Raw genomic sequence first — 15,670 nt, forward strand, 5'->3', positions numbered from 1 at the left:
TTGATCATCTCGAGCGGTATTTGTACAAGTTTAATTTTCCACAGCTCAACGTACCTGAGCAACCGAAAGCCTATATGCTACCTATCGTGCACTAAAGTCAGGGAGGTTTCAGAAGAACAGGCCTCGGCTAACACAACGTGAAACGGTCAAGTCAGCTATTCCTACAGTTGCCACAAAAATGTGCGTTTGTCGACTCCGGTTGCCGTACCTGCGGTCATGGGAAAAAGTGGAAAAATGCCAAACTGAAAAAAAGAGGAAGTGGAAACGGCGTAAAATATACCACCATCTTCTCTACCTCGATTTAATCCAAACATTTTGAACTATGTTTCATGACTCAATTTCGAAAAGAAGCAAAAACCTCACTAGATGTGATTCTCCACCCAAAGAGAGGGTATTTTTTCATTCTAATTTATACAGTTTTCCCATTGTAATTTATACAAGGGTCAATTCTATTCTTTTACTAGAAAATTGTCCAACTTAACGCTTGGCTGGCCAAATACACTACTTGCAGTTCTGACGGCATATAGCTACACTAGGCAAATATGCAAATTCGGTTCACCCATGTGTCTTCTACACTTTTAACGCAGATCAGTTTCTAGTTTTTGTGGCCCCGGGAACAGAGCCGGATAGCCACAACCAACTGGCCCGTTACACGTGTCATTTCCTTCCTGTCCAACAGATAAGGCAACGTGTGCTCATGATGGAATCATCAAATTGAGCAGCTCCAGCAGCTGTCCCAGGCCAGGCGTAGCGATCACTCGGGCGCATACAAAAACTGGTTTAATTGGTCCGTTTGAGCTCCGGCCTCTCATCGATCTTCTCTCCGTGCCTGAGCAAATCGACGGGCATGGCGTTCATGGCGAGCGGCAGAGCCATGGCGCCGACCAGGCCGAGCTTCGTCGCCCCTCGCAGCTTCTTCAACTGGGGCAAAGGCGCGAGAGAAGCTGAGACGCCGCCACCGCAGCTGCAGCTACATTACCACGACGTCGAGCTGCCGTTCCCCTTGTCGCTCGTGGCAAACACACACCTCAGAGGTAATTTATCTTATGGAGCTGGTAAATTTAGCAGCTGCCGCTCGTTCACAATGTTTTTTGTCATGTGCCTGCCTCACTTGTCATAAGCAATATTTCCTGCAACTAACACGGTAACCACACTTTGTTTTCCGACAACTTGTGGTAATCACACTTTTTCTTCAAGAACACGCGTACCACACTTTTAGCACAAAATTGTGGCAAAATCATCGGCGGCTAGCAGATCTGATGCCTCCTCCTCTCATCATAGTGGTCCACGGGGAGCAATTTGAGTATGTGCTCCGCGAATTGGTTGCTTGCTGCGACAAATCTGTACGCGGCGACAGCGGAGTCCGCCCTTCCTCAAGCCTTCTTCTTCCCTGACTCCAATTCCAATGGCTTATAGCTGCTGGATCCGATGTTGCCTCAGCTCCCCTGTCACTGCTTTGCTTCTCATGCCACTTTTGATAACATTTACGCAGCTGAAAATTAGCAAAAAGAACCGTTGGTGTTATTTTGGTTTTGTTTATGTGCATGTGAATGTTGCAGATCGTGAGCTCAAGTGCTGCTACAAGGCCACCGTGGACGGCTTCAGCGCCACGGACTTCCACCGGCGGTGCGACTTCAAGGGCCCATGCGTCGTCGTCGGCTACACGGCCAGTGCCGACGCGGGGTTCAAGTTCGGCGGGTTCAGCCCGGAGGGGTACCGCAGCACGGACGACTACTACGACACGCTGGACGCCTTCCTCTTCTACTGGCCGGAGCTGGAGCCGGCCTCGGGGAAAGCCACCGAGCCGCCGCGGCCTGTGGTGCTGCCGAAGGTTGGCGGGAGCGGCGCGGCGCTGTTCGACTACGCGCGCGGCGGCCCCCAGTTCGGCGCCGACGGGCTGCTCATTGGCCCACCGCTCACCGCCGTGATGGGCGTGTTCACGGGGCCCGATGCCAGCGCCGGCGCCGGCGACCTCCGGAGCGCGCGGTCGCGGCTCGGGCTGTCGTACGCGAGGCGGGCCGACGGGAAGGAGAGCCTGTTCGGCGACGAGCCCCGGGCCGAGCTCGCGGAGGTGCTCGTCTTCTGCAGCCCGCAGATTGCGAGCCTGTACTGATCGTTAGCTTCCAGCTCGAGCCTAGAGGGAGGAGTTCAATCTAGCTAGAAAATAAATCTTGCGTTATATGATATGGTGTAAAGCTAAATATAAATAACAATGTGAAAAATGTAGTTGGTTTACACACAATTATTATAGAATTTAGAGAATGATTTACACCCAAGTTTTTTAGGGCATGATTTACACATAAGTTTTTGTTTTAAAATCATTAACACATGAGCTTTTTTTGAGAGAGAATGGTTTGTGCACAAGCTTTTTAGGAATGGTTTACACACAAGTTGAGGGAGCACATATATATATGGTAAAGACTAAATTTCGAGTGTGTATTCTTTTGTCATTCCACCCACATACTGTCAAGTTTGACAGTCTTTCGACTTATTCCTACAGACTACAATCACTTTTTCCTCCTCATTCATCAAACCTCCTCCAAAGTTGCTCATGCCCCCAGAAATAAAGCAGCTCCTCCCAAGGGACGACGTACCATTCCCCATCGCCAAAACCCTAGCCCTCATCTGATCGAAGACCGTTGCTTCCCATGGCAGGCACCCCTAACAAGGCGAGCCTCCTCCTCCAAAAGCAGCTTAAGGGTACAGATCTGAACAGCCCCCTGGCTTCCTCTCCTTTTCGCCGCGATTCGCCGCGATCAGCTCCTAAATCCTGATCCCTTCTAGTTAGTATATGTATTGTCGCAGATCTCATGAAGAACCCGGTAGATGGGTTATCCAATGTTTTCCCTATCCACATCCTTCTCTCTGTCTCCTATTTTCTCACTCCTATTTCTTCTCCCCTCGTCAAATTTCCAAAATAACCAGATTGGCTGCCATGGCGAGTGTGGCTTACTTGCTCCGATCTGATCCAAAGCACTTGTTGGCTTTTACTTGCTCTGATCTGATCTGAAAAGCTACCCCCGAGCAACGCCCAAATCCAAATCTCTCTCTCTCTCTCATGCACTTGATCCACAAGAGATTTTGATGGAGCATGGTTGCAAGTGGCCAATAGCTCTCTCGATTTTGATCTCGAATTGCCTGAGACAGGGCTCACTGGCGGTGACCAAGCTCACAGATCCGTGACCCCTCAGCGCCATGCTCGGTGGCCGGTAGGTAGAGATAAAAACAGATAGGAACAGTCGGGAAAACCCCTAAACATTTTCACTTCTATAATTTTTTCAACCAGACGGAAACAAAGACAGAAAAGCCGGAAACAAAAACGAACACGGGAATTCCGGTTATACGAAAACAAATCAATTTGAATGGAAATATGTCGGTACCGAAAATCGGGAAGACCGAACCTCAGCAAGTGTCGTGAGGTGCGCCAGGAGCTGCGCAGGATCCTGGGCATCTATAAAAATGAGTGGCATGAAAGCAATATATTTTCTGTTTATCTAATCAGGGGCACACCTCTGCAACTTTCCATGTTTCACCGATAGAGCAGAAATCTTTGTTGTAACACATTCAGTGACCTTCTCATTTATCAACATAAATAGAACAGGAAGTTTTTAAAAGTAATGCTATTATGTGATAAACACATGCAATTTTTAATATAGAATAAGATAGTTGTGATGACATTACTTCACTATGCTCATAATCCACTCTAAAAGGTTACAAGTAACTCCTTGAATAAGGCATACATCAGTATGGTATCTCCTTATCATCAGCAATAGATACAAAATTCAAACATCGTGCTATGCTGCTACCTAGAAAGATGGGAGGAAAGAACAAATTTATCAAATGGATTCATATGCAGACCTATCAAACAACTGTAAACTAAGAAAATTCACCTCATTAACTTGCATCATTTGCCAAGCTCAATAGGTTTCCTGTGTACAAACCGATTGCAACACAAGGCCCAATCTCTGCCACATCTGTAGAAGTACCAGTCCTTGGATTGTAAATTTTCAATGATCCCATATTTCCTATGTGAACAAGTACTATCCTCCCATCATTTAACACCAGCAAGGGGCATACTGTATGTTCAGCATGCTGGAAACTAATTTTAACTTGTATGCTTTGTTGCTTGACCCATAAGCCCTTTTCGATGTCCATAAGAAACCATAGGTCCATAGAAAAAGGAACTGTGCGATGAACCACAACTAAGCAGGCACTCAGGACAGCAGGCACTCAGGACATCCATATGATTGTTGGAGAGACCAGCAGCATTATCCACTAGGCTGTTTAGGGGTCCCCGGATAGTCGGCCTCCACACTTCTGTCTCGAGGTCGGATGAAACTATGTGGTCTGGCATTACATCTTGGCCTTGAACAAATTAAACTCAGTTGAGAAGAAGTACACAATCCCATTGATGACCGTGTTGCCCCATGTGCCCAATCCAACAAGATACGGAGGTGCCGTCGCTCCCTCCACCGAGTATGGCGGCAAAATTTGGGAATTTAGACAACGTACGCGATCGTATTTGCGAAAATAGACAACATGTCGACGTATTTGCAAATCTAGCACTCGTATTCAGTATCTCAAATACCGAAATTTGAATTTCGGAAACTGAAAATCCGAAAACACCGTATTCGGCAACTGAGGTGCCGAATACGGCACTGTGGGCCGTATTCGGCACCTCAGTTGCCGAATACACCCTGTACTCTGCTGTATTCGGCAACTGAGGTGCCGAATACAGCCCACAGTGCCGTATTCGGCACCTCAGTTGCCGAATTCAGTACATCATGTCACTTTCACGTCTTGTCGATGCTTTCGGTGTGTGCGTGCCAGCGGGATGCTGCTTTTGCGCTTAATAAAAGCCCTGGCTCGCAGAAGAGAGAAGGGAGAAGAGAAGAGAGCAGCAAAGGAGAGAAGGGAGAAGAGAAGAGAGCAGCAAAGGAGAGAAGGGAGAAGAAAAGAGAGCAGCAGTGGAGAGAAGAGAGTAGCAACGGAGCAACGCTAGGAGAAGCAGCTCGAGCAGAGGGGGCAGCCGGAGAGGATCAACGCGAGCAGCAGCCGCGCTCAATTTCTTTAAGGTAAGTTTTTAGATTACGTAGTTAATTAGTAATTATAATTAGATTTTTCTTAGTTCGTTCAGAAGTATATTAATCATTTTGTCAGTATATTGTTAAATTTATTCAAGTACATTTGATTAATTATATTATTTTGGTAAATTAGAGTATTTAAATTAATGATTTAGTTGGGTTATATAAGTTTTATTAGTAAGTGTGATTAGATTCTTTACTTAATATAGTAACATGAATTTACGGGATTTAATCTAGGTAATTAATTTTATTAAAGTAATATAATTACGTAGTTAATTAGTAATTATAATTAGAATTTTCTTAGTTCGTTCAGAAGTATATTAGTCATTTCGTCAGTATATTGTTAAATTCATTCAAGTACATTTGATTAATTATATTATTTTGGTAAATTAGAGTATTTAAATTAATGATTTAGTTGGGTTATATAAGTTTTATTAGTAAGTGTGATTAGATTCTTTACTTAATATAGTAACATGAATTTACGTGATTTAATCTAGGTAATTAGTTTTATTAAAGTAATATAATTAATCAATTAACTTGATTAATTAGTTTAATCACTTAGGTTTGGTAGAACCGTAGAAGATAGTGTCCAGTAGCAACAAAGATGCATGTTAGTTGTATATTGCACTATTTAATTAGTATTATTTTTGTACTTATTATTTATTACATGTATATTTATTTAGGAGATACGGTATGATTTTCCATATTTATTATGGAGAACGTCCCACAGTTTTGCACGGGAGACTTGTAACAATTCAGAACTGCCAGCACATAGAGAGTTCGGTTGAGGTACCTATTGATCTAGATGGCCTGAAATCACATATTATGCGCCTTTTGCGTGTGAACCAGCAGTCCCATACTGTTGTCTTAGAGGGTGTACGGCCGCGGCTTGTTCCAAATAGCTCGGTCATTGTCCATACGTTGTTCGAGATGAGTAGGAACAACGCATGGGCTTTGTACTCACGCAAGGCATTGGAGGAGAACTTTGATATGGCGGTGTACGTAAACATAGTGTCACGACTGGTGCAAGGTGATGCAGTGACCACTGTGGAAGGCTCAAGCCAGGAGGTGATGCATGAAGAGGATGGAGGGCATGTCGGGGAGGGCAGTTCCAGTAGAGAGGGAGGTAGAGTGGACCCTGGTGAGGTCGATGCAGGATGCATGGATAATGAAGACGGTGGTAGCGGGGATGAAGAAGCTGCTGACAATGATGACCCGGTCCCGGCGATCCAGTACTTTCGTGGTACTGGGCTCCTGGAGTGTGTCGTCGTTGAGTATAACACCTTATCTAACTGGGGATACCAAAATAGCGACATTCAGGTCGGGCAACAGTTTCGTAACAGAGGGGAGGTCATCCACTTTATTAGCAACTATGCTGTAATAACAAGAAGGGACCACAAGTGCGCCCGGTCTAACCCTACGGAGTATGAGGTCAGGTGTACGAAGCACCCGAATTGCCCTTACTTCGTACGAGCACATCAGCCGAAATATGAGAACTATTTTGTGATTAGTAGACACACCCCACATACATGCAGCGAAGAGGCTATTAGGAATGTGAGCCACGCCGTTGATGCGAGGTTCGTAGCCCAACTCCTCATCACGCTTATTGGCACAGAAATTTGTTTGTCGCCAAAATCGATTATGGGGGAGGTGCACACTAAGACTGGCATGCTTATCAATTACCACACCGCGTGGCGAGCGAAGCAGAAGGCGTTGAAGATGCTGTTTGGAAGCTTCGAAGAGTCATACAACAATGCTCCGAGACTGCTGCAGAAGATTGCCATGACGAATCCAGGGACTCAGTGGGCCATGGCGGATGAGCCGATCAGGCTAGATGATGGGTCATATAGCACCACTGACCGATACCTCATTAGGTTATTCTGGTCCTTTGGACAATGCATCGAAGCATTCAGGCATTGTAGGCCGGTTGTATGCGTGGATGCCACATTTCTAAGCGGCAAGTTCCATGGTACCCTTATGACAGCAATGGCGGCGGATGCAAATAATCAGATCATTCCTCTCGCCTTTGCAATGGTTGAGAGTGAAAACAATGATAGTTGGTTGTGGTTCCTCACCTTGGTAAGGACACGTGTCGTGGGAAATAGGGAACGAGTTTGCGTCATCTCAGACCGCAACAAGGGTCTTCTGCATGCGTTGAACGTGCTGCATGATAGCACAAACTGCTCCATTGCATGGCCTGATGTGGAGAGAAGATGGTGCATGCGACACTTGGGTGCGAACCTGTACACAAGGTACCGCAGCAAGTCGCTTGTAAAGAGATTCAAAGGGCTATGTCTTCAGAACCAGCAGGCGAAGTTCAATGAGATATGGAGAGAGTTAAATGAGACCACTCGCAAGATGATGGCAGACCAGCAAGCAGGGGAGGATCAACTGCGGGCGCAAATGGTTGGGGGCCAAACTATCGTTAGTCGTTCACGTGGTACATTTAGCCAGTGGATAGCGGGGAAGCCGGCGGAGCGTTGGGCCCTTATCCATGACACTCATGGTGCCAGGTTAGCGCATAGAATTGTAATGATCATATTGTACCGATTCTTATACAAATAGCCATTCTAAAATTATTGTATCCCATGTTAGGTACTCCATCATGACAACGAACATAGCGGAGGCGTTCAACAATGTCCTGAAGGGAGTACGGGGCCTCCCGTTGTGTGCCATTATTGAGCTCACATTCTACAGAACGGCGGACTACTTTCGAGACCGTGGTAATGCTGCTATGAAGTGCAGCACACGGTTTTCACCTAAGGTGGAGCAAATCATATCAAGAAGGAGGAGCAAGGCACACTTTCATCGGTCGAGGATCTACGACTTGGCCAACAATGACTTTGAGGTCATGTGCCGCCGTAGGTATGCTTCAGGGTATAGCGCCGGGGACACCGTGCAGCAATGTCAACTTGGACCTAACGAGGTGAAGTGCACATGCAATAAGCCAAAACTGCACCATATCCCGTGCTCGCATGTCTTAGCCGCTTGCAGGGACATAGGTGGCAATGACGGATCACAGTACGTATCACCGTACTTCACGATCGATGCATTGAGGAGCACATGGCTTCCAAAGATGCGGTCCTTTAACATCGGAACCAACTACAAATCGATCGAGGGTCCTAAGTGGCTACCTTATCCACGAGCACGACGCACAGATCCTGGAAGGCCTAGATCTACGAGGCTGCAAGGTGACATGGATGAAGCAGATGCTGTTGATGGCCTTCGCAGGTGCAAACTTTGCAAACAACCTGGACATGACAGGAGGACTTGCCCGACCCGTCAGTAAACTATCAGCCCACTGTCAAACTGAACTGTCTTAGAGACTTTGTATTGTAAAATGTTATTCACCTGTTAGTTGTACTACTTATTGTGCATTATGTGGTTTGCACTGTACCCCTTTAGACAAGAAATGACCATTGTATTGTAAATGTAATTTTATTTATTTATTTCGTGTTTCTTAAATATTCATGGATCCGTGTTTTGATGCAGAGACAGAGCGTAGGTAGTCAGTGAGCAAGAAATCTATGGCGGGATCCTCTAGTACAGGCTTTCCATGGACACCTGCAACGATCGCTATAGCACTTAATGCCTCCTTACAGGTTGTGCGCGAAGGAAACGATGATCCGTTAAAGGAGAACAACATAATCCAAGCCGTGGCGAAATTGCATGCAAGACCCATATGTTCTAGGTTAACCGCGCCACTCCAATGTGTAACCACCGAGGACCTTAGGGCCCTCTTGTATCACCGGCGTCAAATGTATCTGAGGGTCCGCGAACTGGCCGACCATCCTCCTGTGATAGGTTTCTCTAGGAGGCAAAGAACGATAGTAATGTCGCCAGACCAGTATGCATCCCATATTCAGGTATGTCATATAAACATTTGATCACCCTACTTATCTTATTTCCATTGATTCGAATGGTCCTCTTCTGCGTCAGGCTTTCCCGGAAGACGAACAGTTGATCAACAAAGAAATCTCACACTTCTTGACGATGTGTATGCTCTTCGGCGGGGGTGTGATGCCTGGTTCGCGTAGAAGACGACGACAGTCAGCGAATCAAAGGGGTACAGAGGCGACCTCTACGAATCATCCAGATAATGACGAGGACGAAGACGATGACGATTTCATGCCCCCCATGCCTAGACGTTCGAACAGAAATACAGGAGAAAGTTCTAGGAACACTGCAAGAAGACGTTCACGCACAACATCGAGATGCCATACAACTGATAGGGAAATAGGACGTGGTACCACCTCGGAGAAACCTCAAGATGATGACGACGACGACGATTTCATGCCACAACGACCCCGCCCTCCGAGGCTTCCATCTCCGGAGGACACCGATGACCCTGAAAATGATGATGGATTTGCTCGTACTCATTTTTACAACTTCCCAGAACCACCTCGGAGACGACAACCATCTTACCCGGATAGCTTTGACCATCGCACCTGGAATTCTTACGCTAATTTGCGTCGCCACTTTCCTTCGCCCTAAGCATCTATTGTAACCCTATATATTTTATTCCCTTAAGGCATGATATTATGTTCTTTAGGCGTATCGTACATGATAATGTTTGTTGTTGTTCGCTCTTTATGTGTAACCTCTGTACCGGGTTCCATGCTACTTATGCTTTACAACTACTATTGTTTCCTCTGTACTGAGAATTTCTTAAATTAACAATACAGTGAATAAGACATAATAGGGATGACATCGACATTAAAATCAATAATACATGTGTCATGACAAATTGTCCTGGCTACTCAACGGCGACGATGCCTCACACAATCTCCAGGCGTGTAAGCGTCTGGCGGGTGTGTGGCTCTCATCCCAGCAGCCTGCGCAGGCCCCTGCCTTGCGTGCCCTTGGTCGTCTTCATCATCATCTGCCTGCCCTGTGGGAACCCCACCGAACGTGTATCCCGCCCCGCTTACTCGGCTCTGCATGTACCATGCCGAAGGATCCTCGTGCGGAAGTGTGGACGGCCCTAGAACGTGCTCCGATGGAGTCCAGTGTGCCGAAGGCTCGCCATGCTGGTACCAATGTGAACTTCCAGGTTCATTGAGATCATAGGAGGACTGTCCGCCGAGTAGATCAGTGAAGGTGGCGGTCGCATGCATTGCAGCACCCCAGTCAAAAGCATTAGGGTCGCTCCAGCAAGGGGTCTGCTGCGTGTAGTCAACGACGTCCTCCTGATGAGTAGATGCTGCAGCCGGAGGTGTCATCGTAGCCGGAGGTGCTAGTGAACCCAGCGTAAACTGCTCGGGCGCAGGAGGCTGCGTGCACTCCTCGGCCTCAGCACCGGAACATGAGACATGACGCGCCGAAGCTGAAGATGTATGTCGTGATTCTGACCGGACGGGTTCCTCACGAGCACTGGATGACCGCCTGCTGTGGGAGGACCGCCTGCTGTGGGAGGCACGAGACGGGTCCATGGCATGTTGGTCGTACCCCCTCCATTGCGGGGCACACCCACCTAGACCACGTATAGCGTTTAGGAAGCGGGATCCTCTTGTCCTCATGTACTCCCGGAGAGGGTTACGATCCCTCTGCGATGATGACCTGCTTGGTTCCCCAAAAGGTTGATCCGCTTGCGTATGCATCTCATACGCCTCTTCAGTCTGTATAAGATGAGGGACATGTCAGTAATACACAGATTTTCCAAAGAAAACCAATATAAGTAACACATCACTTACCACAACATGAAGTAGGCGGGCACGATCCTCGGGGAAGGGTCTGGGGCCCGGCTGTACAAGTCCGCTGAGTAAGGTGGCACGCGTGCGCGGACGGTACCAAGCAAGGTAGTCCCAGTACGTGGCCTCGTCGTATTGTCCAGCAGTAATGATGATATCCACCGCAGCTGATTCTGTCCACCTCCGTATGTACTCGGCATTCTTGGATGCCTAGTCCTGCGTGCCTCCGCCCCCCTTTGAGCTCCACCTGTACGTGACATAAACAGTTATAATTTGTTAACATGGATAACCAATGTACTAAGGCAACATACAATAACACACTTACTCATGCGCCCGTCCGGCGTCTCGTGGTGCTGGAACAGGCACCACCTGTCGGTACCCGAACTGCCTCTGTACACGTTCTGGAGAATATACTTCCACGCAGTTCATGTACAACAAGAAGCATGTGGTCAACCATAAGTCTGCGTCACGGCTACAAGAGGATGCCAGGAGTCCACCATCTGCAATTTCTTTTACTCGTGCCATACGCCATGGATCCCAATCCACTAGATCAGCGCTAAGGATGTCCAGGTCACTTATCACCCTGGAGTAGTTACCATGGTCTTGCTGCTGACTCCATCTTAGCCTGGCATGAATCCACCGATACCCCATCGTTGGCCTTATGTCATCTGCAATGCCATCAGAGATGTGAACTGGGTAGTAGCACTTGAGCACCCAAGGTCTGAAAATCGGGAGGTACTCCCAACTCCATAACTGTAAGAGATGTAAGCACCCTGTAATGGTTGCCTTCCTCTTTGTTCGCTGGGTTGCATCACACAATCCTCTGTAGGTTGCAGCCAACACTGCAGATCCCCAACTGTAAGATGTAGGCTCATAAGGATGTGACGCGAGGTGGGCTGCTAACCATACAATATGTGGGACGACATAATCGCCTGCCGTGTTGCAGAACATGATGCCTCCGAGCAGGACGTATAAGTACACCTCATAGTGTTGCATAAGTGTATTCTCGTCCGCATCCAGTGGGCATGGACCGAACTGTGTCAGCCCATGAACCCAGGACATGGAGAGGCCAGCATCCTTCCCGTCGTATTGCACACCAAACCTATAAGATGCAGATGGTCAATGACGCTTTAATAGCACTGTAATATTTTAAATGCATTACATAACAAATAATTACCTATCTGCAACATAACCCTTCCACTGCTCCCTTGCGGGTCGCGAAACTATTAACGGGGCACCCCTTATTGGCAGCCCGGTCAGCATGGCCACGTCCCGCAGTGTTACTGCCATCTCACCAAAAGGAAAGTGGAAAGTGTGTGTCTCAGGACGCCAGCGGTCGACGAGACCTGTGAGCAGTGCCTCATCAATTGCCGGGAGAGGTGTCCTACCACCGACCTCCATGGGAGCTCCGTCCATCATGAGAGCAAAAGGTAGTAGTCCCGCCCGTGCGAGTGGCTCGTGGAATCGAGGGTCCAACTCCTTAATCTTGTGCACACTCCGGGCTCGTAACGGACCCAACTGCATGAGTTATCCAATACATGTACAGCGTTAGTTCAAAATTCTCGTACCAATGAAATAGCACATATAAACGTGGTACCTGTTGTCCTGTGAATATCATCCTTCCCCTATGGTTCTCGTCGTACCGCTGCTGAAGAAGCTCGGGAAGACCACCATGAGCCATGATAATGATTTAAGGCTTCATGGTTCAATAAATAGGTGAACAACAAATTAGAATATATTACAAGCTTCATAATATTGTATCTGCTAAACAAAGGTACACGTAATTTTTTCTAATTTTACCGGATAAGGACATTCATATAATTATACTAAGGACACAATCTAATTACAATGTTGAAAGAAATTCATGATATCAAACTAATTAAATAATATAATTATATAGACTAATCAAATTCATATAATCAAACTAAGCATCGTAATTAATTAATCTAAGTACTCTAATTTATCAAATAATTTAATTCATTTAATCTAATTAAATAAACTAAGTACTCTAATTAATTAATCTAAGTAATCTAATAACGTAATTAAATAATCTAATTTGTATAATCTAAGTACTCTAATTAAATAAACTAAGTACTCTAATTAAACTCTAAGTACTCTAATAACGTAATTAAATAATCTAATTTATATAATCAAAGTACTCTAATTTATCAAATTAATATAATTAAAAAAAATGTAATTGAACGGATTAAACAATCTACTCTTGAAAAACTAATCTACTTCGAAACGGACTAACCAAATAAGCTAATTACTCTAAATAATATTACTAACCTAAGTATTAAATAGGTAATATAAGGACTAACCGGTACGAAAGCTAATTAAGTGCTTGCGTTGCTCCTCTTCTGCTGATGCTTCTCGCGTTCCTCTGCTCCCTTCTCTTCTCCCTTCTCTGCTCTGCTGCTGCTGCGACCTCAATTTATTCAGCAGACCAGCGATCTCTCCGCGTGTGGCGCCAAAAAAACACATGCATGCACCGGCCGAAAGCATCACGGGAGGGAAGGGAAAATTGATTGATGTGACGTAAAAGAGATTGATGCGACGCAGCAAAAAGCGGTGGCAAATCGGTCGGCCGGCGTATTCGGCAACTGAGGTGCCGAATACGGCCCACAGTGCCGTATTCGGCACCTCAGTTGCCGAATACGGTGTTTTCGGATTTTCAGTTTCCGAAATTCAAATTTCGGTATTTGAGATACCGAATACGAGTGCTAGATTTGCAAATACGTCGACATGTTGTCTATTTTCGCAAATACGGTCACGTATGTTGTCTAAATTCCCAAATTTGCCGAGTATGGCCGCATGTGCTTCTTCCAATACTCGAGGCAAGGCACATACAATTCCTGTAGCCGGGTTGAGCAATCTGCAGCTCACGCTGGTCCCTTTTGCGACGCAGATGAGGTCGAGCGGTACGCAGGTGGCAGAGCGCCATGGCCAGATCCTGCGGCCGGCAGGAGACGACTCGTGGCCTCTTCCGCGGTATTAAAGGTCTGTTTGTTGGCTGCCGCATTTTGCCGCACTTCGTTAGATTTTTTCTAGCTGCTTTTTGTTTGTTGTCACAGTTTTTCAGCTTTTGACTTTATTTATTATAGTCTAATTTTTTTGTCAAATTTTATCTAAGGTGTAACGAGTAATTTATTCACCACACTTTAGATATGATTTTGCCAAAAATACGGTAACCTATGGTAATGAAAAACAGTCCCTAAATCGACGTGCGCGAGGCACCGCTGCGCTAGTCGGGAGTGGCCAGCAGCCATCCGAGAGGTTGGGCTATTGGGGAGGAGCCGAAGCGTTGTGGTGGAAGGAAGAAGCGGTGGTGATGGGTTGACGAGTTTTAGGATGGGTCTGCATGAAATTCAAATCGAGATAAAAATGAGATTTTTCAAAATAAAAATAGAATTCCGAGAAAATGGATGGAATGATGCCTCAACCTTTCCTGCCCAGTTTACGAACGGTCCCGTTTCCGTCTCGTTCCTGCGTAAGAACTAGAAAAATGAAAACGGTCAAGAAAAAAACGTGAAACGGTCACGAGACAGGACGATATATTCACCTATCGCTTTCATCCCTACTGGTAGGGGCATGGAGAGTTCTCCTGATTTACCTGCTAGATGCCTCAAAATCACCTAGTTTTCCTCCCTAATTTGTTTCTCTTGATCATCTTATTTTCTTCATGCAAATTTTCTTTTTTTTGCTTTTGTATAGTTGTGTTCAAGTTGCTTCTCGGATTTGCAAAACTGCCTCGTCCCCCCCCCCCCCCCAACTAATTTGCTTGTCCTGATCATCCTATTTTCTTCATGCAAATTTCCCTAATTTTGCTTTGCACGTGTTTTCTACCAGTTTGCTCTCTGGTATATAAGCTCTGTAATACAGATTTCCTCTTTTAGTTCGTACAGATTTTGCATGGAAATTGAAACAAACTTTCTTACTAAGTTTGTACAAATTTGTTTTTAAACTGAAACAAATTTGCCTTTCATGTTTGTATGAATTTGTTTATAAATTGAAGAAAATTTACTCTCTCAATTCATAAGAAAAGTAGTAATGTTGATGTTGCTATGTTGGAGGCGTCAAGAGAGGAAGAGTTGTGTGCCGGCCTCCTTGACAAAAACAGAAAGGGGGAATCAAGTCAAGGTCGGCTTTCTAAATTTGGGTGTACATGCTAGAGGCTTGACGGATGCATGTGCAGGCGGTAGCAAAGTCATATATATATAGCACTTCCTAGTGGTTTGACACCTATTTTCACCTAAAAGTGTATGGGCCATATATAGTAAATAATCTACCGTGGGGAAAGGGTTGACGTAGACCAAAATATGAGGGGGACTCATCAAACTAAGCTACCATAAAATAAATCGTTTCCCATACATATAATCGGGTAGTTCAAAGTAATTTCATACAGTTAAAAAATGCAAACCACATTGAAAATAAAGAATAAAAGATAGATAGGCAATATGATCATACCAAACCAATGGATAACCTTATAACACATAGCCTATTATTCGTCTCGAGAAGAGATATGTACATAAAACATTAAACATGATAAATTGGTGATATAATAATTTCTTTCTAGTTTCAAATAATTATGAATATTAGATGAGAATGGAGCATACCACTAATTTAGTTTGAGCACTAACATATGATGTTTTTCATGTCTTCAAAATATTTTATGATTTTTTTATTACTAATACTTCTAAATATCTCCTTCTCAGTTTACCATACCATTAACTCATTAGACCAATCATCACTTATTTTGTTGTGCAAATCTATCATTATAATAGTCATCTCTAAAAAGCACCTCTCAACTGAAGCCGTTGCCACAGGAGGAGGACCAATGGTAGCGCAATGAGGCGAAACACTAAAATGGTGAAATTCCGAAATGCACTACATAAA

General features: G+C 45.4%; 3 protein-coding genes across 6 annotated transcripts; 2 read left to right on the forward strand and 1 right to left on the reverse strand.

Moving 5' to 3' along the window:
- Positions 1-715: 715 nt before the first annotated feature.
- LOC133887353 (uncharacterized) lies at positions 716-2,276 on the forward strand. 3 transcript variants are annotated; one of them, XM_062327281.1, is made up of 2 exons: positions 716-1,034; positions 1,560-2,276. In XM_062327281.1, exons 1-2 carry the CDS (start codon positions 848-850, stop codon positions 2,111-2,113), a joined length of 741 nt encoding a protein of 246 aa, XP_062183265.1. In that variant the 5' UTR covers positions 716-847; the 3' UTR covers positions 2,114-2,276. The 3 variants fall into 3 exon arrangements, with proteins under 3 accessions (XP_062183265.1, XP_062183267.1, XP_062183266.1); XM_062327283.1 differs by having other exon boundaries at positions 893-1,034; positions 1,198-2,276; XM_062327282.1 differs by having other exon boundaries at positions 894-1,034; positions 1,282-2,276.
- A 5,003-nt stretch (positions 2,277-7,279) lies between these two features.
- On the forward strand, positions 7,280-9,314 carry LOC133887452 (uncharacterized). The gene is made up of 3 exons (XM_062327410.1): positions 7,280-7,597; positions 7,680-8,950; positions 9,024-9,314. The coding sequence occupies exons 1-2, from the start codon at positions 7,305-7,307 to the stop codon at positions 8,371-8,373; spliced, it is 987 nt and encodes a 328-aa protein (XP_062183394.1). The 5' UTR covers positions 7,280-7,304; the 3' UTR covers positions 8,374-8,950; positions 9,024-9,314.
- Positions 9,315-10,564: 1,250 nt separating this feature from the next.
- LOC133887451 (protein MAIN-LIKE 2-like) lies at positions 10,565-13,538 on the reverse strand. Of its 2 annotated transcripts, XM_062327407.1 has the most exons (6): positions 13,096-13,538; positions 12,372-12,470; positions 11,952-12,292; positions 11,100-11,876; positions 10,778-11,021; positions 10,565-10,702 (listed from the first exon to the last, which is right to left on the reverse strand). In XM_062327407.1, exons 2-5 carry the CDS (start codon positions 12,453-12,455, stop codon positions 10,985-10,987), a joined length of 1,239 nt encoding a protein of 412 aa, XP_062183391.1. In that variant the 5' UTR covers positions 12,456-12,470; positions 13,096-13,538; the 3' UTR covers positions 10,565-10,702; positions 10,778-10,984. The 2 variants fall into 2 exon arrangements, with proteins under 2 accessions (XP_062183391.1, XP_062183392.1); XM_062327408.1 differs by lacking the exons at positions 10,565-10,702; positions 10,778-11,021 and having other exon boundaries at positions 11,036-11,442; positions 11,547-11,876.
- Between the last annotated feature and the right edge of the window lie 2,132 nt (positions 13,539-15,670).

Source organism: Phragmites australis, chromosome 12, assembly GCF_958298935.1.
Source record: "Phragmites australis chromosome 12, lpPhrAust1.1, whole genome shotgun sequence".
Taxonomy (NCBI): Eukaryota; Viridiplantae; Streptophyta; class Magnoliopsida; order Poales; family Poaceae; genus Phragmites; species Phragmites australis.

Bases quoted from the DNA above. Each gene is read 5' to 3' on its own strand.
- LOC133887452 (XM_062327410.1), top strand. From the start codon at position 7,305: ATGCGACACTTGGGTGCGAACCTGTACACAAGGTACCGCAGCAAGTCG. The intron at 7,598-7,679 runs GTTAGCGCATAG...ATCCCATGTTAG, and splicing joins CATGACACTCATGGTGCCAG to GTACTCCATCATGACAACGA.
- LOC133887451 (XM_062327407.1), bottom strand. From the start codon at position 12,455: ATGGCTCATGGTGGTCTTCCCGAGCTTCTTCAGCAGCGGTACGACGAG. The intron at 12,293-12,371 runs GTACCACGTTTA...TAACTCATGCAG, and splicing joins TGATATTCACAGGACAACAG to TTGGGTCCGTTACGAGCCCG. The intron at 11,022-11,099 runs GTAAGTGTGTTA...TGTCACGTACAG, and splicing joins GACGCCGGACGGGCGCATGA to GTGGAGCTCAAAGGGGGGCG.
- LOC133887353 (XM_062327281.1), top strand. From the start codon at position 848: ATGGCGTTCATGGCGAGCGGCAGAGCCATGGCGCCGACCAGGCCGAGC. The intron at 1,035-1,559 runs GTAATTTATCTT...TGAATGTTGCAG, and splicing joins GGCAAACACACACCTCAGAG to ATCGTGAGCTCAAGTGCTGC.